Genomic DNA, 26,005 nt, shown 5'->3' with positions numbered 1-26,005 from the left:
CAGCAGATATTTTGACTTTGTCTAAACTTTTATTTCAAGGAATACAATTGCTTTGAGTATATTCACAAGAATAAATATAAAATTCTTCTCTCCAGAGCAAGAAGACGAGTTTTTATAAAAATATATCTCTATCCCACAAAACCACTTAGGTGGGGTTTCCTTTAGGAAATATTATTTAATAAAAAAATAAAACACTGCAAATAAAATGCTTGACCTATACAGATTGAATCACCAAACAATTGAAATTTTTTTAAGGTTATAAATATAGTAAATATTATCAATAAAAATAATATTTAAATAGATGGGAAGCCACTGAGTCCATCCAGATGAACGGAACACTGCAGGAAGTCACCGTCTCTCCTATAGGGCACCAACTTCCTTGTATTCACTGGCATTTGTTTGTCTCCTCTTGTTTCGGTACCTGGAGCAGAGGAGAGAAATGTGAGTTTTGGAAAGATGGTTGTTCCAAATGGCTTTTTGGGGAGTGAAGGGAAGGAAGGAAAAAAAAAAAGCTGTATGACCTTCTAAAGTTTGTTTTAAATCTCTCCTCCTTTAAATCTCTAGCTCCTGGGCTCTGTCTGTGCTCATTTCCAGGTCTGAGATCACTCGCGTGCAGTCTCCTTTCTCAGCTCTTCACTGAAAATCCCACATCTGCCTTAAAGTCTTCCTGTGGGTAAGTAGGTCTGTCTTTGAGAAATCCTGCTGGTTACCATCTAGCTATCAGATCTGGGAAGCTGAGCTCTCCCTCCGGAGTTGTTCCACCTCCTCAGCTCTCTGGCAGCTGCTTACTGTAATTTTTAGCCTGGAGAATGATTCCTGCTGCTTGTGGGTCTGTTCATGGAGAAGACTACTGTCCCCCATGGTAAAGCTGACAAGGCAATGCTCATGATATCACAGGCACCGCAATAACATGGCAGATAACGAATTAGCAAGTAGTAATCCAGCTGTTCTCCATTTCCTGATGACTGGGGAAATGGCACTACCAATAAAAGAACCAGAACTTTCCTATTCCCTCTCTGCTCACTCCTTGACCTCAACACACCCTCTAAGCCAGACATGTTTATATAGTCCTTATATAGACAAGCTACATAGTCCTGTGCTGGGGCGAAAAGGCACCTGGGAGTGCTGCAGCCTGGCCTGCAATTTGGGTTATGCCACGCTGTCAGCACACTTCCTTTCCTGAGCACTTCTGGTGCAGGCCAGCAGGTCTGTACATCAAACCGAATCCGCGCACTCGAGGCAGTGCGGTGTGCCAGGCTGTCCACAGGTACTCCGAGGGTGCCTGGCAACACCTGCAGCCGGCTCACCCTCCTGAGCCACCGAGGACACCTGTCTTACCTCCTGTAGATGTAGTAGCTTGCAAGGGAGATGGCGGCGACGAAGAGCAGAACCACGATAACCGTCAGTGCCACGTACTCCTTGCTGAGGGGCTGCCGGACCAGCTCCGAGTGCACACACCGCACTCCAGAGAACCCCACGTCACACCTGGGAATGAGAGACACGGAACTAGAGACACGCCTGAGGGGCTCCACTGCGGCACGGACTATGTGCTGAAATGCTGGCCTGCTGTTTCCTCGGGGATAAGCCATTTGAACTGATGTATGGTCCTAGAAAGGGTTGCAAATTCTTCGGGTAAACAAGGATTACCCTTAAACATGCCCTTAGGCATAAAAAGGTCTTTATTTTGTAGGGTGGATCAAAGGGGAGACCCTTGGTGCTGTGCCTGAGATCTGGATCTCACACTACTATAAATACAGATGGACAGGGAAGCACATCAGAACAAGTGTCCCGAGTTGGGTTGGCGATTAATTTCTGGTGTCTGAGACTCTCACACACAGAGATTTCACTGGAGGCAGCACATGTGCTTAACACTTGCCTAAATGCAGCTGAGGTGCAGTATAGATGTACTGCTCCTCTTCAAGTTCTTGTGAGCCTTTAATACTTGGCTGGCTGAGAATTCCAGCTAAGTGCCAGCAGCAGTGAGATCCAAGTTCACCTCAAAGCCCACCCCGGGGATACGTGCAGGACACACAGGGCCCTGTCCACACCTGCAGTAGTGCTCATCCAAGTCCACGATGTACACGCACTGCCCATGGAAGCAGTAGTCCTTCATTTCAGGCTTGCATCTCGTTATCCCCACTTGGGCCACACGTGGGCTGTTCTCTGTCTGGACTGCAAAGGGATTTCATTAGCACCTCAGGAGGTGGGCAATGTTGCTTAGCAGAAAGGTGATTTCCAAGGGCACCTCAGTGAGGCTGCCAGCCCAGGGAAGATGGGAAGCAAAGATCTGTTGTTAGGAAGAGCTGTGCAGTACTTACTGAGCGCTGTGGTGCAGTTCTCCATCTCACCAGGCCCACATAACGGGATCACTGTTGTGCCCAGGGCTGCCTGCAATAGGTAACCTGTGAGAGAATAAAAACAATAGTCAAAACTAGATGCATTTTGAGTTAAGCATTTAAACTGCTGCATTTATTAATATAAGAAAGACAGAAACTTTTTATCCTAGTAGGAAAAAACCAGTGTTGTAAGCTGACAAAATACAGGTCTGAGTGAGGCATATAAGGCAGCCCAAAGACACATCTCTGAAATATGAACTTTTGATGTAGAACAGAGATCAGATAGAAACCTGGTGTCTGTGACCACCTCTCACCCACACGCTGAGTGAACCTGGGCAGGAACAGGCTTGGAGAGATTACACAGGAGGGCAGGAATTGGGCCATTTGATGATTATGTTAGGTTTCTGACTGGCCTGTCACGGCAGCTGTGCAAGGGACACAGCCAGAGTTCCACAATTAGGCACGACAATCCAGCATTCATCATAGCAGTTCTTTCGCTGATAAAAATCAAGATATCCTTGAGTCACAGCAGTCCACAGGAAGAGAATTTCTGAGGAGTCTGCAAGTCAGTGCAGCTGGTGACTCAGCACACCCCACCACTGGCTTCAGAGATCACAAACTGCTTGAAGCAGGCTTAACTCAAAATCTGCTCTTTCCTATGAAAGAGCTCCCTCAGCTCTGTCCTTGCTGTAGGCAGCTGAAGGGCTGGACAGTTCCTGCACTGAGACCCACCCTTTCTGGGCCCTGGGCCACTGTTACTTATCTCCGCAGAACCCCAGAAGAAACAAGCACAGCTTCCAGGAATTCCATTAGTTAAATGGACATTTTCAAACAGGATTTGAAGGCCAGCACAAGTACTCACAAGCATCATGGCCTGCCCATGAGGAACAGTGAATGTCTGCCCCAGCTGGCCATGAAATCCACTTGGTTAACATCCCTGCTGTGGTCACAAATTAACCTGCTCATGAACTGCTTAGTCATCAGCCCCATTCCACGGAAGTCTGTAATTTGTGTCTTTGGGCTGTTTGCCTCTATTAACTTGTCAGGTCATGCATGTCTAATGGAGGGAGTGTGCCTCCATAATTTCTTGATCACTCTAATTCAACTCCAGTTATTAGAAAGTTTCATTACATCTCAGGGTTAAATCTAGTAGTGGTGATTTATGGATTTCCGGCAGCTCATCTATTTCTGGGTGATCAGTAGGCTTCCTTTATCCTTCGTTCCAGCTACATACGAGGACAGCAGGAATATCTAAGAGGGACAGGGGTTTTTCCTGTATTTGAGTTTTTAAAACCACCATTCCTTGCAAAGCTAAGAAGCCAGGTTTCCATCAAGTTTTAGATGGGGCTCTCCCCCCCAGGGCCATAGCCATGGTATCAGATCCATGATGCTGCCAGCTGCACAAGCTGGAGACTCCTGCGCCTGCCGTCGTGACTCAGCAGGACCTGCCTTTCACTCCAATAGGGCAGGACGTGCAAGTTTACTTTCAGGGTGGGATTTTCTTTTAAAGCAGCGCTGTGCTCAGTGCAGATTTCCTCAGAGGCAGCAGTTTAACGTTTCTGTAAGGCCAGTTCGAGTTGCCACAACAGAAAGTTCAAGAGTTTGAAAGAAGAGGCCATCGGCTGACAGATGCTGGCAGCTCAGTTACTGCCAGAATGGCAGACTGAGCTCCAGCACGGACCTGGGGTCCCCAAAGATGCTGGGAAAAGAAGATTTACCGAGTCAGTCCTTCTTCCCAGGAACTAGGGGGACATTTCAGGAGTGCTTGACAGACTAAGCTGCTCCTTTGGCAGGGAGGAGCTGCGGCACAGGACAGCTCTGTCCCGTGACAGGGATACATGTCACAGAAAGAGGTAACAACAGTAAAGAGCAGGAGTCAAGGCAAAACATGCCAGAGGTATCCAAGACACCCGCTTGTTAAGCAGATTGATGAAGCCAGCTGAGGATCTCTTCCAGCCATTCCACATTTCTGTGTCAGTTTGCATACTCCCTGGACCTGAGCATCACCTGAGCAGCTGATTTTTCATCTGAAGTTCCCAGTTTGAGAGTTACCAGAACCCAGCTTTTGCATTTGAGAAGTTCCAGCCCAGGTCCATGGAAGAGACAAGTCAGCTCTCCCCCTTGGCTCCAGACGGAAGCCTCACTTTCCAGCTAGAGGAAAGGCCACAACTCAGACACCTGTGAGGGACAAATTAAAAATAACCTCCTCCTCCAACACTGTCCAAAGGTTTGCCCGATCCCAGCCATGCACGGTGAATGACATCCTCCTCCACCTGAAAGCAGGCACACAGGGCTGGAACGGCTGGAGCACAGCTGTAGATACTTGCTGACACCCAGCAGTATTTGCTGCTTTTGGGCAAAGTTCTTCCTGCTTTGCACTGCTCTGTTTTGCCCTTTCCCCCATGCACATACTTCTCCTCTGACATCACTGGGAGGATAAGGGATCCGCACACAGCAATGGCAAAGGAGAGCCTTTCCCGGGATATTTATCAAGTGATGGATATCAAACACAGCACCTGGGAGAGGTTATATTTTTATTCCTTTGCTGTTCATTAAGCAAATACAGGGCACAAGATAACAGTAATGAGGTGGTGGATTTTCACGTGTGCCTTGCAGGAATGTGAGTGCTACACGGATTGCTACATCACTGGCATCCAACATCCCGGGTATTCCCACAAGGCTAACACTGACAGCACTTACTGGAGCAGGAACAATGATGCTGCCTGCTTGTCCTTCCACAAGGGAAGAAGAAAATGAGGGACAGAGACCAACTGCCTTTGCTTCCTGCAGCCTCCATCAGAGATGCCCTGCAAGGGCCAGCTGTGAGTTTATCCACTGAAAGCCAGCTGTAGTTTCCAGTGGCAGGATGACTGCTAAAAATGAAGGATGCACATGGGAGATACACTAACTACTCTGCAAGATTTATACCCATTTTTGAGGGGAACTGTCAAGTTTCTGAGAGGTCAATCACCACTTCAGCTGGCTTTGCCTGTCACCAGGGTTGCCAGTCTTGTACTAGTTCACCTGAAGAAGAGCCCGTGATGCTACTTCACATTTGGCATCTCTGTGGTCTCTGCCGCAGCGGTAGCACCTACACTCTTCAATGGGTTGCACTTCCAAAGCAATTCCAAGCGCAGAGGTGTCCAGGTGACACATAGCTGAAGGATCTCAGCCCATTTTAACTGCAGAGTGTATCCCCATCACCGAATTTTGGACATCCAGAGCATGTCTGACTGTCTAAGGCCTTCTTTGTGTAGACTAAGCAGGAAAAATGGACGTTAGCCAGTGTGTCCCACTGGCTTTGTGAGCATCCCTACTACCACTGTCTAACTGCAGAACTGCAGACTCACAGCCATGGATGCCCGGGCCTGGCCACAGCAGCTCCAAGGCAGCCCTGGAAACACCAGTCTGTCATGGGAAGACTATTGCTCCAAAATTGTTACAGGCCCACACGATCATCTTCAACTGTGCCAGGACTTGCCCTTAAGCAGAGATAATGCAGATAATTATGCATTATGTGCACCCAGTCATCCTGGTACTGCTTCCACCCCTGTGGAGACCTACACACCAGTCATCTTACTCACATACTGCCCCTGTGCCTCAGCCACTCTGCTTTCACCACCTGCATGGGGGCTGAGATCCCTACGCCAAAGAAGCAGAAATCCATTATTGCTTCCAGCCAGGCACATCAGCCCCTAACACTTTCTCCATCTCCAGACTCAGCAACCTTTATGTTCAGCCCACTTGCTGATGGCCAGGCACACGTGACACAGGAAAACATAAGGTGGGTCTGGAGATCTGAGGTCTGAGCGAGCATTACAGGCACCACAAGGAGACCAGTGCCAAGGTTCCGGCAGCAACTCCCAGAAAAGGCAGAGCCTGGGCTTGGCTCCATCACCACCACATGAACACGCGAGTGGCACAGCACCGTGGCTGCTCAGGAGTGAGCAACAGCTCTCTGCCACCGCTGCCTTTCTGCTGCACAGTCACCAAGCCCACGAGAGCCAGGATACAAACCTGACGTGGCTGTCACTTCAGCTACAGGCTTCAGCCACTCAGCAGGGAGGGAACCTCTTCCAGTCTGGCATAACACCAGCAACAGACAGCCTTCCCAGGAGCACTGTGTTCTGCTTACACTCCTGCCCTGGGAGGGGAAGGCACTACTTGTTATGATGCCACCTAGCTATGACTAATCTAGCCTTTACTATTAGATACTGTGCCTGCCCCGGAAACAAATAAATCCGTATACAGATCCATGAGGACACACCAGTTCCTTCCAGTGCCAGTTTTGTGCAAAGCATGGCTGAGTCACAGGCTATAAGATGTTTAGCCTGCTGTCCTGGCAAGTGAGATGCTGTGCAGCTGATCCATCAGCTGTTATGGAAACAGCTGGCCAAGATCTAAGACCCAAACTCATGCTGCAGTGGGCTTAGCAGGTGAGGGAAACGTCTCAAAAGAGAAGTCTTGGAACTGAGTCCCTCCATTGACTATGACCTCGGTCCCAACACCACGGACGTGAGAATATGCTCTGTCCGTAGAGCAAGGTGTGAGTGTGCCAGGCCTCGGTCCTGCCTCAGACCTTCACTGCCCACACGGCTCAATTGCCCGACAGGGTCAGCTCCCAGCAGTCACTGCCTGTCACTGCCAGCGCCCTGTGGAGGTGTGTGACAAGGATCAGCTCTTGCATCACAGCACACCCAGGCCCCAGGACTCTCGGTGCTCTAAGGATACACGTGTTCACTTTGGACTTTCAGGTAGCTTATGTCATACAATAGAATTACACGCTCCTGGTGAGGAGGTGGAGAAGTGTCAAGCAGAGGGAGGCCACAACTTGTTTTGTTACCATAAGGAAGTCTCTGCTCCTGTGGGGACTCACCCGCTGAGCTCACTCAGAGCATGGCCTGGGTGAAGGCAGCAGGACCAGGCTATAAACAGGACAGGACAAGGTCAAAGAGAACCGACAGCACTAGGAGAAGAGCTGGGGAGAAAGGGAAAGAACATTTTCCTTCACTCAGTCCCAGAGCACATCCAGGCATCACCCAAGCAACAAAACATCCCATAACGACACACCATGGAGTGTATGATCTGCTCCTCAACTCACACAACCTCCCCCGTACACCTGTCACTACCTGTGACTTCACCTCGGAGAGAAACACATCAGCTTCACCTAAAGGCAGCCTGAACTTAACGCTTTGACACAGATTTCCCAGTAGCTTGAGAACGCCTATCCCAGAGTGCAGCGCCCGATGCCCGATGCCCTCCCAGCCCTGCCCGCGGGAACGGGGACCTCTCCGCTTACCGAGGAAGAGCAGCAGGCTGCGGGCCCGCAGGCAGCCGGCGTCCATCGCCCTCGGTCCCCGGGGAGCAGAGGAGGCGGCAGGAAGGCAGGCGGCGGAGCCAGGAGCGGTGCGGAGCCGGCGGCCGGCCGCATCTTTATGTGCCGGCGGAGAGGCGGGGCCCCGCGGCGGCGACACCCGGCCCGCCCGGCCAGGGGCAGCGGCCTGCCCGGCCTCCTGTCGCTTCCTGCCCCGCCGCCCCCGACGGGACGGGACGAGACGGGACGGGACTGGCCGCTCCCGCCCCTGTGCCCGCGGGCGATGCCCCGACGGCAGGCAGGGGGAGCGCCGCGACCCGGCTGCCCCGGTGCTTCGGCGGGGAGGGAAGGGCAGCCCGGGCCCCTCCAGTCGTCGGCTGCTCCCCGGGGACATTCGATATCCCTCGTTCTAGTGAGCATCTCTGCAAATAGTGCTTGGGGCTGTAAAACCACCTGTCCCCTCTGAGCAATCTGGCCAAGGCACTGATGCCCGGGGCTTCCCGGGGCTGTGGATTCCCACAGCTGATGGCACAGCCTTGGCACCGCTGCCTTTGCCTGCCCTCAGTGCATCCATGCAAAATGTAATGGCACGAGGCTCGGGAGCCAACTGCTGCCCAGATGGGCTCTGCTGGTGCTCAAAGAACCACTGGGCCATTGCACTGCCATGAACATCACTTGCGCCTAAACCAAGGATTGGAAAATGCCTCTGGGTGGGCAGTGGGAAACTTGCTGCCATCCCTAATCTCCCATCTCCTGGCACTTCTGAGGTGACCCTCAGCACATCCGTGGGGCTGCCAAGGAGCTCCGGGGCCAGGGGCAGAAATGGTCTATTAAGTTACAGCACAGGCCCCAGGAATGCCAGCACCTCACCTGGCACCTGGGCTGCCTGCAATGCTCACGAGCTCAGGGGGTGTTTATGCCACATTTCCCCTCCGGCCTTTGGCCTTGTCACAGCCCAGTAGCATGGGCAGTTCCTGGAAGCAACACATCTTCCAGTTCCCTAAACAGCAGCCAACCAGTTACAGCTACTTCTGAGAAAAATGCAAGTAATCCACTGAAGCCCACGCACTCTGCTACATTAGGCAAGGCCTCGTTCGGTGCTTACAGCCCACCATGGATGGCTGAGGGATCCCCCACCATCACATCCCTTCTGCATGCATTTCCACATGAAATACAAAGTGTGTTTTGGCTTAACAAACTGCTCAGCAATGTTGGTCACTTCTTTTCCTCTTAAAGGAAAAATCCTCCTCCCCTGCCTTACCGCCTTCCATCGTCAATAAAGGCATGTTGATAACCAGTTTAACCTATCTCAGGGTGAAAGGAGCCTGAGTCCTGGCACTGAGGTGCACTGGAACAACTGATGACTCAGGCACCTATAGTTTCTCCATTTTATAAGCAGCTATTGATACAAGAGAGTTAATTGTAGAAGATACTGCAGAATATGATATACCATAACTCCATGTTTAGATAGCAGTTCTAAGTAATAAAAGCATTAATTAAGGGGGCTGGAATAGATGTGGTACTTACAAATCATACTCCTCGTAATTTTGGGAGCATTTTCTTAGGTCTACAGAGGCATGCAGATGCTGAAATGAAAAAAGGCAGTGCGTTACAACAGAATTGCATGTCAGCACAACTTATTAATGACCTAAATAGTAGGAGAGGCGGCAGGATAAAAGTAATAAAGCTCAGTGTGAAAGTAGCTTTTAGATTTCCCTCCACGGTAAGTGGCACATGATATAGCTGGAATCTTTTTCTCATTCCCCTTCCCCCCCCCCCAGCACTGGGGTCATGCCATGTAGATGGTATCTTTTTTTCATGCCACGTGACTGTTTTTGTTGCTTCTTTAATTTGGGCTGATGCCCCTTATTAAGGATTTTATTGTCTGCTCTCTCAGGGGTCATAATGTGTAAAGGAAGGAATTGCAGTTATTAGCAAAGTGTTTCTGTGTGTGGGCTTACAGATGCCTTAAAAAGCAGCATCACCATAGAAATTCCACTTTATAATTAATTTTACCCTTAAATTCCTGCATGATTTATCCTCTGAAAGGCAACATTTAATTATAGTCTTGTACCGGTACCCAGATACCAAGTAACGCTGACACAATTGGAGCAATTCATTGGAATTTCCTCTTTCAGATTTGAACACATGGAAAACAAGTATCATGCACACATCTTTGTTTCCTCTGTCTGTCATGTGCTTCAGTTCACGGTGTGTGATTTCGCACCCAGCATCCCCGCGTGCGGCTTTCACCATCCCCTCCTCCCCGTGGAGGCTGATTCTTGGGATAAGGTTGGCACACACCTCAAGAGCCAGTTTTCCAAGAGGCTGTTCACGCTGCGTGGTGCCTTCCTGCATCAATGGGGTCATTGTGAGGCAGGTTCCTTGCATCCCACAGTCTGGGTACGGAGCAACATGTCTGTACAACGCTGAGAGGCAGCACTGGTTGGGCAACAGAGCATCAGCTGCTGGCCTTGATTTCAGCCGCGGTGAACCGGCACGCCCAGGGCAAGGCACTGATGGGTTTGTGCCCCTTGGCACCAGAGCACTGAGTAGCCCCCTGAATGCTTTGACATTTCAGGATTCTCTTCTTTAAAAAGTGTAACAAGAATATGAGGAAATACCTTAAGAACCTGCATGAAAGACTGACTTGCTTTTATGACCTTGCAATGGCTGAATAATCGCCTTTAAAGAAAACCTCTGTTCACAAAACACAGAGGCTCAGCTCAAGTCCACGCTGTGCTTTAGCCCCTCTCAGTGTCACAAGCACTCCTCTCCCCTTTTGGGACGGAGCAGCAGATTCACAGCAGTGACTATTGCAAGGGTAGGGACTGAGCTTTGTCTGTCAGTTTATCTATCACTGATGACACACAGCACTTTCTACAACAACACACCCTTCTCACCTTACAGAGGAAGAAAACCAGGTTAAATGTAGATTTTTCTGTGGCCTCTTATTTTCCTCATGGTGACTTGCTGTAGAAGAATACACGTGTTCACAGCAGTGAACTGCCATTTTTATCTGCATGCTTTTACATAACTAAAACCATACATGTCAAGTGACTACACCACTTATTTCACCTACTTACTGTAGGTCTTGCACCCAGTTTTACGAATTGCTACTGTGAGGATGGATCTGCATTGGTTTTGTCTGTTGAGAACAAGACCTATTTGCAAAATCAACATTTTTTTTTTTTTAGAAAGCATTTTTGAAGCTGAAAGAAGATCATTCCTAGTCTTGCTCTGATGCACTCAAGACTGTTACACACAGGCACAAAGTAACCAAAAGCAGTATTTTCATAAATTCATGGGAAAATCAGCCAACATTTTTCAAACAGTAAGACAGATTTTTACATACAGCAAGCTTTCACTGCACAGCATGAGAGATGCTCAAGAAATACTCTCAGAAAGTCAGATGTTAATTGGAGTGCAGCTCACTCTTGAAAGCATTTTTATTTGAACTACCCAAGATGAATATTAAGTCCCTGGAGGGATTTACAAGACGTGTAGATGTGGCATTAGTGTCACAGTTCAGTGGTGGGCTTGGCAGTGCTGGAGGAATGGCTGGACCCAACGATCTTAGAGGGCCTTTCCAAATAAATGATTCTATGAAATTATTAAATAGTCAAAAGCTTGGGGCTCGTGGGAACACAAATGCCCTAAGAAGGGAATGTACTTAACAGGGATACGTAGATGTGGCTGTCTGGAGAAATGGAGTAAAGAAAAACCTTGAGCCAAATTATTCCATTTAAAGGTCAGTCTCAAATTTGCCATGAATCTGAGGGATGAATTTAGGTCAAATGTTCTTAAACAAGCAGTCTCTCCTATAAACTATGAGAGTTCAAAACACTGCACCCAAGGCTGAAAGTGGCCCATGTCTCTTCCTGTAAGTGCAGCATGAGGTCAAAGCTACAGGACAACACAGATGTTTTGCCTATGAAAACAAAAAAGCAATTCCCCAAATTCATTGATTTCTTAGCCAACTTCTTGGGTCAGTATTAACTAACCAACAACTTAAAAAAGAAAGAGAAAAAGCCCAAACAGCTAATTGTCCTCCATCTCAGAAGATGGCAGTGAAAAGTGGACAAGTCTGCCAGTTCATGTTGGATTCCTCCCTAGAGGACAGTTTTTAAAGCTTCATTCTTCTGGCTTGTATGACTTTTCCATTACTCTCCCCTGGGCAATTCCTGAGTGGCTCAACACATCTCATGGGCAGCAAGAGCTTCACAATGCTCAGCTGGTGTTTTCCCTTTCCTAATTACAGCCTGGTGCTCCATGCTAAGTGATTTCTTAGCCTCCAAGGGGTTGTAGCCTTTTTCATTTGTGAAGTCTTTCCATGGCTTCTGCCTTTACTTGCTGCTAAACCAACCTGTGCAGGCATTTTATCTGTACCCTTATAAAGGATGTTAGCAAGCCCAATTCCCCCATATCACTGCCCATATATCCAGTAATTGTTTCTCCTTGCTCCAGATGAATTGTTTAGAATATGTGAGGACCACGGTGGAAGCAATGGGGTTTCTCCCACAGCATGCAGCAGTTGAAGGCAAGCTGGGAGAAGAACACCAGCTCCTCGCCCATCAGTCCTGTGCGCTGTTCTGTCCATCGACAGTTCATAAAGTCATCTCTTCCACAGCATTTCTCATTCTCCAGGAAGACAAGAATTAACCACTGAGAGACAGAACACATGCAAACACAAAGATTGCCCTCTCTGGCAGCTCAGCACGTGCACACCTGGGTGCAGCATTCAGATCCCTGCTCAGTGGCCAAGAGAACTGAAACTGTTATGTGACAGTGTGTTCCTGGTGGATGACCACATGGCCCACCCGCTCAACAGCTCTGCCCATCCACCTCAGGACAGTGAAATGACAGCAAACCCACCACTGTGGGGACTGGTGTGACTCACCAGCTGCTGTGGAGCTCTCTCCATAGCAGTCCATCCTGGCTGTGGGCTCTCCACCACTACCTTCCATCCCTCCCCTGTACCTCCCATCGGGACAGCTGGTGCTAGCATGGGGAGGACAAGAAGGTGGCACTGTGCTGGGAAGCACAGACCTGCTAAGCACAGGGCCAGCCTCTAAGGCCTGCACTAAAGCCTAAGCAATATATGCTTCACTCAAGCCATCAGCAGAGCCCCTGCCTTTTCCCTGCTCCATCTGGGAACCTTGGTCATTGCAGGCCTCGGCTACATTGGCTCCAATCCCCTTGGCAAGCATGTTTTGGCCCTTGATACATATTTTGCTCATCTATATCAAGTATGTAGGAGCAAAGGAAGAGCTGCCTGATGGGCACTTCCCAGCTGTGCTTGGCCTGCTGAATGAGGAGCAGCCCTGAGCTGTGACTCACCCTGTGCTCCAGGCCCTGCTCCACCACCAGCACTTCAGCCATCCACAGCCTCCACGTTTTGGCTACAAGAGCGTCACCTGCACGCCAGCCACGCGCACAGGGAGCTGGGGCACCCCGGACAGGAGCTGTGTGTCATTAGGGATGATGGAGTAAACAGCAATTCACCTGAAACCAGCTTTGCCAGCACATGCTCCAGAAACCAAATCTAGGAAAGCGCCACGGGTCCCCGGTGTATTTGTTTGGCCTGGTAACCAGTGCTAGGCAAGGGAGCAGATGCACTTGGTGGAATTCCCCCATCCACCAGCATCACGGGACACTCCCATTACTGTCCTGATAATTACTGTTAATCATTACTATTACTGAAGTGACCAAAAAAAAAAAATGCTGTGAGGATCAGGCCTTTATTGTGCTGGCTGTTGGCATGCAGAGGTGATGAGACAGCCTGCCCCAGGGAGCCTATAAACACGGGTGCCCAATTCATCATTGCACTCAGATTTTAAACTAGGACACTGTGGTCCCCAACGAAGCTCTCCTACAATTCCAGCAAAAATAATCCCCAGCACTTCTTGCAGCTTGCATCAGCTGGGAGTCAGGCTGGATCTCATGCTCTCTGTCTGCCAAGATGCAGACAGAAGGGAAAGAAGCTGACCAGGAATACTTTGGGGTTGCAACACCCAACACCACGTTTCCATTCGGTGTTTTCCCTGACTGGGCCCAACCTGCTATAAAACTCCATATTCTTTGATCTCCAGTGCATTCAGTACCACCAACTCTTGAAAGCCAATCATGAGTCACATGGTATGTGGAAACCTCTGGGGTTTGGTTTGGGAATGATCAAGACTGTGTGACATCATCTTCTAGTCACCTTCTCCTCCCATCAATGGTCTGAACATCACCTCAGGTATCCAAGTCTCCCTAGATACTGTTCCTAGGTCACACACCAAAGAAATGCATTAGCCAACTTAGCCACACACTGGGTACCAACTGGGAGCCACTGGGAAGGGCTGGGAGCCACTGGGACTCGCTGTGAGTGACCGGGACGCACTGGGACATACTGGGAAAGGGTGGGAGCAGCACCTGGGGTTAACTGGGAGCCACTGGGAAGGACTGTAGGCCTCTGTGGGGCTGAGAAGGGCAGGGAGAGCTCCTGCACAAGTGGAAACCATGTGCCTCCAACACAGGTTTTTCCTCCTATGTATGCAGGTCAGGCTGCTGGCAGCCACCAGGAAAGGAGACAGACTCCAGTTCTCTGGTCAGAGCTGGTTGTTCCCCAACCCATCTCAGGAGTGCAGCCTGGATTCCTCATGCACTGAAAAGCAAAATAAAAGATGTTCAGCCCCTGCCCATTTCTCTGCTCTCTCAGCAAGGGTTTGTGGGTTTGTCCAAGGGCCAAGAGGAGGAGAAGGCCTAGGCCTAACCTCTAGGGAACTTGTCCACCTACCCACTGGTGGGAACAGAGTGTGCTGGTTGCCTGCAGTGTGCATGGGAGATGGGACATCTGCAACTGGATGTCCTGGGGGGGAGGTGGCAGCAGCCAGTCGGCTGACTGTGACACTTCCACGGATAACTCCTCTGTGTGGAATCTTCACATCCACCCCCTTGTCCTCGTTTCTGCCACTTGATGTTATTTAAGAGAGGCAGGAAATTTCCTTATGACACACGGAGCGCATGCGTGTAAATCAAGTGGGACAAGACAAAGGCCAGGGCTGGGTTTAATTAGATCAGCATTACTATTAAATTAAGAACAGCACCAAGCTACAGTTGGCAGTTCTTGATCATCCTCCTGCTGCAGGGTCTTTGTCCTTCATACAGGAAATAAAGGGCTATGGATAAGGGTCAGTCAGCCAAAGGTTAAAACACAGGTTTGGTCTCCAAACCTAGCTGAATTCCTGAAAAGCAACAGTTCCTATATAGGACTTTGAACAGATATCCCTGAGAACTCATTTCTTGTGAGGCTGCACATCAGATGCTCAGGATGAGATGCTTTTGCACCCTGACTTGCAGGGTGCCTACAGCCGAGGTCACCCCTGCAAGCACCACGCACTCACGCTCCAGCTCCACACCCAGACTAACCTACCCTGCGGAAACCCAGCGCACAAGCAGCCTGACATCAGCCAGAAGCCCGTTAAGCCAGTGCAGAAGATGGCCTGTCTCAGGTGAAACGTGCCAGACCCGAGAGCCTGTGCAGAGCATAGCCCTGCTCTTCTGTCTCCATCCAGCCTCCTCAACCCTTCCCCCTATTCCTTTCCTGTAACATTCCCCTTTGTGAACCAGGTGAGAGATTTCCAGGAAGAGCTACTGTACACAAAGCTAATTACTCATCTTCCCAAAGCAGACACTTTAAAGGGCGCACAGGTTAACCAGGCTGAGAGAGGGGTCCCTCTGCAAGCTTTTCCCTCCTGTCTCACAGAGCCCCTTAGGTAAGACACTGCACACTGCTGTGTGTTTAATGACAGCGGGGCAGCTCTGATTGCCGTGCCACCCGTCATCGGAGCTGCCCACTGCACTGCAGGGGCTGCAGCTGGCTTTGACGCACATCGAAATAACATCGGAGCCTTTGGGCAGCGGCCTCTGATTGTTTACACTGCTCCCATAAACAGGATATCAAGGATCTGTAAATATCCTGCCGGAAGTCCCTCAGCTGCACTGGACCCGCCTGATACATGCCCGCCTGCTGCAAGTCTCTCTCTACTACGGCTTCCCTGGGAACGTTGCTCAAGTCTTACTGACCACACAAGTGCCCTCAGTGGTTCTACTTCATGGCTTCTACAAAGTGTTGAAGCAGTTGGTGCATCTTGGGAGCGTTTGCCGGGGAACTGTAAATCAAGGAAATGATACACTGTTGTTGGCGTCATTTCCCAAGGGCTTATGCTGTGTAGTTCTCACTCAGGGAGAGAGGGCAAGGGTGTTGCACTGCTATGAGTGTTTGTTGCTACATCTTACCTGGAGGTAGGGGGTTTTTTCTCCTTCATATAAACAACCCATTCCAGCTGAATGAAGACAGTGACACACATAGAAAAATCTAAATTTTCTCGTGAATTTCTTCTTCAGTGTTGCAAAATAGGGTGTTTTCATGGTCAGTAATTAGATACCTATCCATAATCCAGCAAGTTTTCTGCAGTAAATCTAAAGATACCTTTCAAGAAGTCATAACACTAACCTCTCACTCTTTGGCAGTCCATCTCAGGACACAGCCTCTCAGCAAAGCTAGAGAGAAGCTCAAAGTTCCTGCTGAGCTAAATACTGTATTAAAAGCAAGGCACACCTACCCTGTTTAGCTCCCATTTGACTGACTAGGCAGCCAGCTCTGGGGGATGGAGGAGCTGCCTGCATGCAGAGGGAAGCTCCAGCTTGGAAGCCAACAGCAGAAAAACACTAAGAACCCTTGGTGTAGAAGCAAAAGTTGTGTTGCTGCTAATTCACATGTGAGTAACCCACTACTGGGAGCACACTGATGCCAAGTAGTCTGACAAGATGTCCTTAGCTCCAAAATAAGTGCCTTGAAGAACTGTAACTCCAGGCTATAACTGCAGTATCAGCTCAGATGCCAACAAAGCATTCAGCCGCTTCCCCCAGACCTTGGTGAAAGGACAAGGCTCACATGCCATGTCACAAGCGAGCGAAAACTAGAACAAGTCTCATTTCAGTCTGATTCCCAACATAACCTCAGAGGGTCTGCTGTCCCCAAAACCTTCATAGACAGGACCCCATTTTCTTGTGCTTTTCTCCTATGGGGGCACAGACTGCTCTGGTGTCACCCCTACTGCCACCATGCCTGTGTTCCACCCCTCTAACCCACCATTAGCACTGAACACTGACAGTCACATGAGGCAGGTGTTCACTGTGAAGGAAATCATCAGGAACTTGTTTAATTTAAAACCAGGGGGAAAAGGCAGCAGTGTGAAGTCCTGGCACTACTTGTTCTAGAGCAAATCCCTGCATATTGCACTCTGAACTCAGCTGGGCTCCAGATTGCTTTGCAGATAAAGCAGGAGGAAGCTGTAACTTACACCCACTACAACTGTACCTACAGCTAAGGAACGAGATAACTAAATGCCCTTGGGGAGATATGACAGGCATTTAAAGCATAAAAATTGCTTACCTTTCCCTTACCAGGTAGGCAGATAAACACAAATGTCTCTGTTCAAAAGTGCCTGAAAGTCTGATGCAAGCCCTCAAAAGCAAAGTAAATTAAGGCTTAGAGTCAACCATGGTGCAAGGATGTGCATCCCCAGTGACAGAACATTCCCCTTCGTCTCCAAAATAAGCGGTTGCAGGGAAGTGCATCAGTTGGCAGAGATCACGGGCCCAGGGAGCGTGGGAGAGCAGAAGGCTGGTGCTCCTGCGCTGGACACGGAGCGTGCGTGTTTCACACGGGCATTCCCAGCTCCCAGGTGCTGTGCCGTGTTCACACTCTCAGTCACGTGGCTGCTGGGACAGACCCAGCTTACCGCATGCTAAGGGAGGGTGGGAGCAATTTGCTTTACTGCTCCTGCCAAAAGCCTCTATTACTACATGTTATGAAAGCTCCGCAGAGGCAAAACATACTTAAAACCACTCTATTAAAATTAGTAACACCCGAAACTCCCCCCAGTTGTTTATGGACGGCAGGGCTGAAGGAGGCGAGCGGCAAAAGCAGAGGCAGAGAAGCCTCCACTTACTCTGCAGTGTGACAGGCCAGGGGAGTCTCCAGATAATTTCAGCTGGATAACTTCAGCTGGCTGCTGTAATGCTGTCTGCTTCCCCCACAGTGCACACTGTTTTCCATCGACAGATGCAAAGTATTACTTAAGGACTAAGTATTGGTTTTACCATCCTCCAGCCCCTCTGGACTACCTTCAAAGTCTGTAACACTTCCATCCCCATGGCATCCCTGTAGTTATTTGGATACTTGTCTGGTGGCAGCATGAAGGCACACGCAGGGTCTGCAACCTACCAAACACATGTGCAGGGCCTCGTGCCGGTGTCCCCGTGCTCCACTCCTGTCTGGTACTCAGGTTGCTTTACAAAAAAAGACAGGAGCCCTGTTTGAGCTGAAGCCTCTGAACTAACGGGCCTTGTGAAGCAGATCAAGCTGCTTTTGTGCCATTTCGCTCCTCATGACACATGAAATGTTTGCTTGGACTTCTTTGGCACTGACTTTCATTAAATCATATGGAATTGTATTTTGTGTTATTTCTAATAATTATCATTTTTGTATTCTGCACAGGACCATAAACCTGGGGGGAATTTACATGTGGAAAGGCGTGGACTAAAGATTTGGCGCAGAGTATGAGGACTGTGCAGGCCTTGATCTGCACCTTTCACATACAGACCTGCCCCTGTGCCAGGGCAGAGCCTCCAGCTTCAAACCCTCCATGGGGCTCAGGAGGGACATGGCTGTGGGCACAGGGGAGCCAATTCTCCCTCACTTTGCTGGGTTTGGGTTTGTGTTTCCCTGAGTTCTTTGAAGGATATTGAAACGCTTTCTGCAGGACTTTCTGCACATATACTGACCTGCATGAACCCGAGATCCAGGTCAACAAAGATAAGTTTTATGAGAAATAAAGTCAAACTTGCTGTTCAACATTACCAAACCACCTGATATCTAAGGGAGAGCCTCAGCTTTGCATCAGCACAAGGTACGGCATTCACATTAAAGTCAGAGATTTTCTCTCACACATACAGAGGGCACCTCTGTCAATATTTGACCAGGTATTTCCATGGCACCTGGGCACAGAAAATATCAGTTGGCAGAACAGGAAGTCTGCACGGGCCAGCACACAGCTGAAGTGCTGATGGAAGGATGTGCAAGTAAAGGGGCAATGCACAGTCTTAAATGTATTTCAGTGTTTGGAAGACAAAGGGAAATTGGCTCCCATTAGTGTCATGTTTTCTTTCAACAGACACAGGCAGAACTATCTGTATTGAGGGAGAGAAGCAGTCTCACTGCAGTTCACTGAAATTATGGACAGTGCACAGCCCCCAGCAGCCCTGTGGCAAGCATGAACAACTGATGGATCGCTGAGGGAAAATCCTGTGAAAACACTCAATCTAATTCCCCCCAGTGCCACGAGTTACTCCACAAGCTACTGCTCAAAACCCACGTTAATTCTGCTACAATTTTATCTGCATGAACAGGAGAGGCAGGAGCTCCAACAGAACAGACATGGCCAGATTCTCCTGTGTCCCAGGAATCCCAAGCCCCTTGCAGTCTGTTCCAAAAGCTGATGAAGCTGATAGAAAAGTGCCCAGAATTTCAACAGGCTCTACTCAAACCGTGCATATATATGTACATGTATATATACACACATATATTGAGCCAAGTGCCCTTGAGTTTCCTCCTACACTCAGGGTTTTTTAACCCTCAAGTAGCATTCAAAGCACACTTAACATCTCTTGAGTTGCTCTTACCAAGCGTCATGTTGGTTTGTGTCTCTCACCTTGCTCTTCTTATGTATCATGGTAATTCTTATTAAAGAAACCACCACAAACAAAAGAGAATTTTAAGAATCCCACGGCATTTAAAAGCCATGAATGCCTAAATACCCAAAGATTCAAGGTGGTGCAAGAAGGCCAAGTCTGCACCCACTGAAGTCAACAACTGTTTTACTATAGCCTGCAGCAGAGCTAGGAGTTTGGCCAGAGCTAACTGGGAAAATCACAGATCCTTGTTTTATGAATAATTCTCTGGAAAAGCCTTCAGTGGAGGTATTGCACCATTACATGTCACAAATCCTTAACAGTTTAAAAAGCAATCAAATTAACCCTTAGCTGGAATCAAACACCCCTTTTAAGTCCTTCCAGGCTGCAGTTTGCACGTGGCACCTGAATTACACGAGGGCACCTGCAAGTTTACAGTGGCACTGAACACAGGGGAATCCCCCTCTGCCTAAAGGAACCGAGGACATCACACCAGTGCAAACATGGTCAGGTGACAGAGAGGAAAGCAAGGACAGCAGGCTCCATCTTTCCTCCCAGCCCCACAAGACCTTTTACAGTTTCTCCAGAGAGGGAGCAGCTCAGCCCTTGGCAGCACCAGGGCCCAAGTGCCCCTCTGCAGCATCCACACAGAGCCCACCGAGGTGCTTCCTTCTGCATCCGGGCACTTGCTCCTGCTGGACCAGAAGGGTTAGGGAGGAATGCGAGGGGACACCCAGCTGGGTCAGACACCCCAGACTCCTCAGTGCTGCAAAGAGAGCACAGCTGTTTCTGTGCAGGCCTCAGAACGTGTGTGTGTGTGTGTTGGTGTAAGGTCGTGCCCTTCGCCTGCGTCACTGCCCATTCTTCTTGGGAACAATCAGGAACAAACTCCTAGTGCTTCTTGGCTCCTGCACACATTTTTCACGCATAGGGGAGCACCGAGCCCATAGAGAACATTTTTTTCCTGCTGTAATCTTGATGGAAAATGCAGTTAGTGATGGAGGAAGGAATTCTGGAGACAGATGAGAAATGCCTGAGGGAGAACTTTCAAATGTATTTTGCACGTGAGACACCGTGAACATGCCACCAAAATCAAGAGAAGTATTAACAAGGCAAGGGGAAAGGGCAAGAGAATTTCCTGTCTCTCAGCTCCTCAGGAGTCCTGCCTGCACTTCAGTGTGCTGGTTCACTCTGGTAAACCCGGACAGCCCAAAAGGGCACCATGGGAGCCATCCATCCTGAGATAAAAGGCAGATTAAGCTGCCAATGTCCACCAAATGTCATGCCAGAGCTACAAAGATTTGTACTCAACAGCCCAACACTTGAGATGCTGAGAGTCTCCAAACCCACAGACAAAGACAAGGCCACTTGGGGGCCCTCCTTGAGTTTCTCCTCCTCAACAGCATCCCTCCAAGAAACGCACATGAACATGGGATGTCACAGCCTTGAAATGAAGGGAACAGACTCAGCCCAATTGTGTGTGTTCTGGGAAGGCCTGTAACTCGGGGTCCCCTCCTGTCACTGACTCACCCCGCCCTGCTACCTCCACCCGGAGGTGGCTGCTGCGCTGTGGGGCCCGCAGAGCAGGGATGCACCCAAGGGAAGCTCCTTATCCTCCCCGTGACGTAAAGCTGCCCCAGCTCCCCGAGAGGCCCAGCTGTTGCCCCACAGCCTTTAAATTCGGCGTTGGCATCTCTTAAGACACTTCCTGGAACAGCGCTCACGGCCAAATCCGCTGCCGCGCTCCGTCAAACGGCCGGCAGGAGTCAATAGCATGCCGTTCATCATGGGATTTGCCACAACAATGGCACACAAACAGACCCAGCCTGACGCACCGAAATGATGTCAAACAAGCTAGCTTTGCCTCGGTTAGTCAGATGCTCTTGCAAAGCTCGGCCCTGTCCTCTCCACAGCCCTGGCTGTGCTCTCAGTCAGAGGGGGCCATAGAGAGGCATCTCTGCACCACGGCACTGGACACGGAGGACAGAGGAAGGGTTCCTGCATTCCCTGTGCCCCCAACCAAAAAAACCTGAACAACGATTAAAAAAAGCAAAGAGTGTTACAGATTTCAAGGAGTGACAAAGCTCCAACACTCCCATCCCTGGATCTCAGTGTGGCCCCTCGGCTTGGGAAGCTGAAGGTAACAGCACATCAGTTTGTACTCAGTCACAGCCTGACTCTCATCAGCAGAGTCAATGCTGCATTTTGGTCAGTCCTGGCCAGGAAACACAACTTTAGATTTGAGTATCAGGAATTTGAAGTACAGCAAACAGCATTTTTGCTTATTAAAGGACAAAATATTGTTAAAAAGAAATGCCACTAGAGAATTTCTACAAGGAAATTTGCTTGCCAATATCACCAGATAAATTCAACATGAGGTTTTCATTAAAAATTAGCTTTTAAATTACTCAGTTTCAGGCATGGACAATGTCAAAACCTGGCCTTTGGATACCTCTGACCTTTTTACGAGTTAGAAAACCGAGCTCAGAGCTAAGCTCCATTTTACAAGTGGCCCTAATTCCACAACAGGGGAAAACCCCAGCAAACTATCAAGTGGAAAGTGCTATGTAAGGCATGCCTCGATTCCCAAGTTCAGCTCATCCCAAACTGCTCCAGAGAATAAGTATTTAAAACAGTTTTAATCCTAATTTGTGAAATTGTGTGTCGCAGACAAATTTTATGTTTATATTTATAAAAATGAAATGAGAAGTTTAATTTGAATTGAACAACCTCTCATTCAGAGGTGGGCTTGCCCACACAGGCCCTGGCCTTACACAGCAAGTCAAACTCTGCTCTCAGCCAAAAACAGCCTCAACTCCTAATCCCGAAGCCACAGGACAGCGAGCTCTTCCCAGCTGTGCAGCCAAGAGGCCAAGGGGTCAGGAGTCCCGGCGCTCCCAGCAGCAGCCCCGTGCCCATTTCCCTCTCATGCACACCCCAGCGGTGTTGGCTGTGCTCACCTCCATCTGCTGCTCACAGAACTTGCTCTCGCTCCCAGGCAATTCAGCGAGAGTAGGAGCAGCCCCACGTCGAGTCCCAGCACAACATTTTATTGCTGTCATGATAATTAATGACTACTCACACTGAGCTTTTAATGAGTACCTGCGCTTTTTTGTTTGTTTGTTTGTTAACTGGGTCGTAAAGGAGGAGTCCCGGCTGGTTTCCTGGATTTGTAGTACAATAGGGACCTCTACAGGCGTTTCCCTGCTCAGAGCAAGGCTCAGGACAGGTATGAGCAGCCACAAGTCACTGCGGATGCCACCGTGCTGTCCGTCATGAAACCTGCACTTTACCAAGTCTGACCCGTCTTTCCCCTCTCAACACTGCTGCTGTGTTACTGACCTACTAGAGCACCACTGGAGTTCTTAAAAGAACTCACGGAAGAGTTATTGAAAAGGTTGGAAAAGTTTGATGCCTCTCCTTCAAGTGGCTTTAATCCCTCCCTGTCTTAGTTCTCCACAGCACATCATTCCTGAAGCACTGCTTTGCTTCCTGGGGATGCTCTAAAGACAAATCCATTAAGGACTGAGAACTTCAGGGATCACAGGAGCTTTCTTAACTTAACTGTATCAATTATTTTGCCAAATTAGCCTTCTCCTTGTGGGATGCTTTGAAAGCTACAGTGTATTTCATGGACCAGAAATTAAACAAAACATCTAATGACCATAAAGAATTACAAAGCTCTAAAACTTTGCTGAGAGCCATATGATTTTTTGGGGGGTTGATTTTGTTCTGTTTGATTTTTGGTTTGGGGTTTTTTTTTTGCATGAAGTTGAGAGTCACTAGCAAGTAACCAGTTTTACGGGTAGTTCTTAGTACACAAGGCAGGACTTACACTCAGACCACATGACAGGCAGCCTTGTGCTGGCTGCAGCAGTGCAAACTGGATTTGTACTTTTACTATAAGTGGGATGGACCAGAAACCCTGCTGTGTTACTGTCAAAACATACTCGGGGTTACTAAGAAAAAGGCAAAATCTTCTCCAAGGGAAAACTGTTTCCTACCTACCTGCTTGCCACTAGAGCTCAAAAACCTTCTCCAGGAGCCTCTGGCACTGTCTGCAGTGGCTGGCTGGCTCTTGGCTCAGGTGCTCCTGTGCCAGTGCAGCTCCGAGTGCGATCACGGCACCGCTGTTCACCACAGTGTGCCCTGGCAGGAAGGACTGTTTGGAAAGCACAGCCCTTTTTTCCCCAGGCTTGCACCTCCCTGTTTGAAACAGTCCTTGCTGGGATCAGTAACTGCAGGCCACCCACACGCCAGAGCAGGAAGTGGGTGTTGAACTGAGGGAGGTGTTCAAGTCACAGCCCAGCACACCTGCACAGCGGCTGCAGATGCCAGTGAAGCAGGTTGAGGGCTGGGTGGCTTAAGGGCAACTCGGCTTGAGATGCGCTGCAGGAAAAGCCAGTATGGTTCCACCAGCCAGGATCATGCACAGGGCAAGCGTTCTGTCCTTTGGAAAGGCTGATCCCGGTCTTTGATGTCTCTGGCTCGGCCCTGCGGAGCTGGTGCCCCTCACAGCTGAGGCAGGCCAGCCTAAAAGCCACACAAACACAGGGACTCCTCTTGAAATGACAGTTTTTGGCACGTGCAGCTAGAATGGGAAGGAGAAGTTTACAACTCTGTTAATTATGCCATTACAGAAGGACTCTGAGCCTGATAAATGAGCCAGGAAAGATGATCCTGATCCTCTGACAGGCCAGTTCTGCAGGAAATTCAGCACCGTAAGCAGCAACACACCAGACCAGGCTGGCAGCATCTGTCACTGATCAAGGCAGGGCTCAGCAGGGCTGACTCCACGCAGCGATCTGAGGCAGGGCAGGCTTCCTCAGCCAGGGCACTGCACCAAACTGCACAGTGAGTCAGGCAGGCAGGGATGCCTCAAACACAGCCTGGGCCTGCTCCGAGCCTGAGCTTCAGCGTGAAGGGCACACAGCACCTGGGTGGTGAGGAACCCAGTTCTGGAAGCCTTGACACCATTTGGACAAAGAACGCTAAAATACAGCAAAGACCTCCGCTTGCTTGCTTCCTTCCTTCCTTCTTCTCATCTTTGTCTTTCCATTTTATTCTCATTCTACCCTGACACAAAGTCTCATTTTGTGTGGCACAGACTCATCTGGTGTTTCATTCTCCAGCTTTTCTTCCACTAACAAAAAAATCTCAGCAAACTCACACTGGCAGCCCCTCCAAAGCTGCCTTGGGCCAGAAAGCCAACTGGAAAAACATATTTCACTATGTAGTCTCCTGATAAATTGTGGCCTTGAAGTAAACCTTCCTTTTCAGTTACGTTTAACTAAACATGAAAAAAAATTTAGTGTGTGTTTTCTATAGGTACAGAATGTCTCACTGCAATGAGTAAATACTTTTGAAGAACAACTCCCATATCCTGTAAGGTACCTGCTTGGCCACTGGTACATTAAGGGCATAAAAAACATCAGTAAGAGGACATACAAACAGCTAAAACCAAACCTAATCCATCTCTCTCCAACAGCTTTCTTTAGGCAAGGCAATGTCCAGCTGCTCAAACTCCTGCCCTTAGAACTTCTTTAACAACTGCATGTACCCCCTGAGGAAGGTGTGTGCCTGCTCCAAGACAGAGCCTCTTCGATGGAGAAGGGTTGGTCCCCGGGGGGTGAACCCAACACTGGCAGTGTGCACACAGGAAGAGACAACTCACTCTTGAGAGGGAGATGCACTCATGACAAAAACCCTGAGGTTTTTCATCCTTTGGATACTTAGCTCTAAAATTTTCTCTGAGACCGATAATAAAGATCTCTCACCTGTGTTTTCCTGACAGCGTGCATGTTTTCAACAGGTATTTCCATGCGAGAGGGGAGAAGGGTGGTTTTTGTCTGTGCCTCAGTGTGGATGCACAGACTGTAATTCACATTTCGTTGCCCTCTCACTACACACGTGTGACACAGAAAACGTCAGGGCCACTACTGAAAGCTGAGTTGAAAATTGTGAAGAGCACAAGTTGTCTGGCAGTGGACATTTATAAAAGGTCAGAAGAATGGAAAGGAGCAAACAATGCAGAGATTTGAGGATTTAACTTGAGATGAAGAAGACAAAAAGGCTGAGTTGGAAAATGCTGATGTTGATGTGCAGAGGAAAGGACCGGTCTCAATCCAGGCATGTGCCGCTTGTTCCCTCTGATATGTGGGATTCCAAACAGTGTGTGATGTGCTGTTTTATTTGTTGGTATCACATGGAGAGCCAAAATGGCTCAGCTACTGACCAGGACCCCCATGTAAGAAGCCCCCTGAACTCCAGACCACTTGAGTGCCACAGGCACTTTTAACCCTTTCAAACTCCACCTTTCATTCACATATCAGAATTGTCACCATAGTCTCACAAATACACAGTTTTTTCAACAAGCAACATGCCTCCTGCTGTGAAAATTAATTCACATAACAAAGAAACTGCGCTTTCAGCAAGCCACCACCTGAATTTAGGAGCTGATATTACCCCACAAAATCTTCAAGTACCAACTGCCTTTCTCTGGAAGATGACTGAGCACAGCAGGTGAGTCTAAAACGTACAACAGCTGAAATGAAAACCTCTGAGAACCATCTCCAGTCTCGTCAGCACTGGCAAACACTCTAGCTGTCACTGA

The 26,005-nt window shown here is 49.1% G+C and overlaps 1 protein-coding gene across 5 annotated transcripts; it reads right to left on the bottom strand.

Annotated features, from left to right (window-relative positions):
- Nucleotides 1–9: 9 nt before the first annotated feature.
- EREG (epiregulin) lies at nt 10–25,258 on the bottom strand. 5 transcript variants are annotated; one of them, XR_001878653.1, is made up of 6 exons: nt 7,636–7,730; nt 2,319–2,402; nt 2,049–2,172; nt 1,339–1,485; nt 522–687; nt 10–421 (listed from the first exon to the last, which is right to left on the bottom strand). XR_001878653.1 is itself a non-coding variant. In XM_017839090.1 (6 exons), the coding sequence occupies exons 2-6, from the start codon at nt 9,182–9,184 to the stop codon at nt 361–363; spliced, it is 423 nt and encodes a 140-aa protein (XP_017694579.1). In that variant the 5' UTR covers nt 9,185–9,236; nt 25,170–25,258; the 3' UTR covers nt 10–360. The 5 variants fall into 5 exon arrangements, 3 of the variants coding, with proteins under 3 accessions (XP_017694579.1, XP_017694578.1, XP_017694577.1); XR_001878652.1 differs by having other exon boundaries at nt 522–667; XM_017839090.1 differs by lacking the exons at nt 522–687; nt 7,636–7,730 and adding exons at nt 9,178–9,236; nt 25,170–25,258.
- Nucleotides 25,259–26,005: the final 747 nt, after the last annotated feature.

The sequence above is a fragment of the Lepidothrix coronata genome, unplaced genomic scaffold (genome assembly GCF_001604755.1).
Source record: "Lepidothrix coronata isolate B3197 unplaced genomic scaffold, Lepidothrix_coronata-1.0 Scaffold373, whole genome shotgun sequence".
In the NCBI taxonomy this organism is placed as follows: Eukaryota; Metazoa; Chordata; class Aves; order Passeriformes; family Pipridae; genus Lepidothrix; species Lepidothrix coronata.
This window is presented reverse-complemented; position numbering and strand designations above follow the sequence as displayed.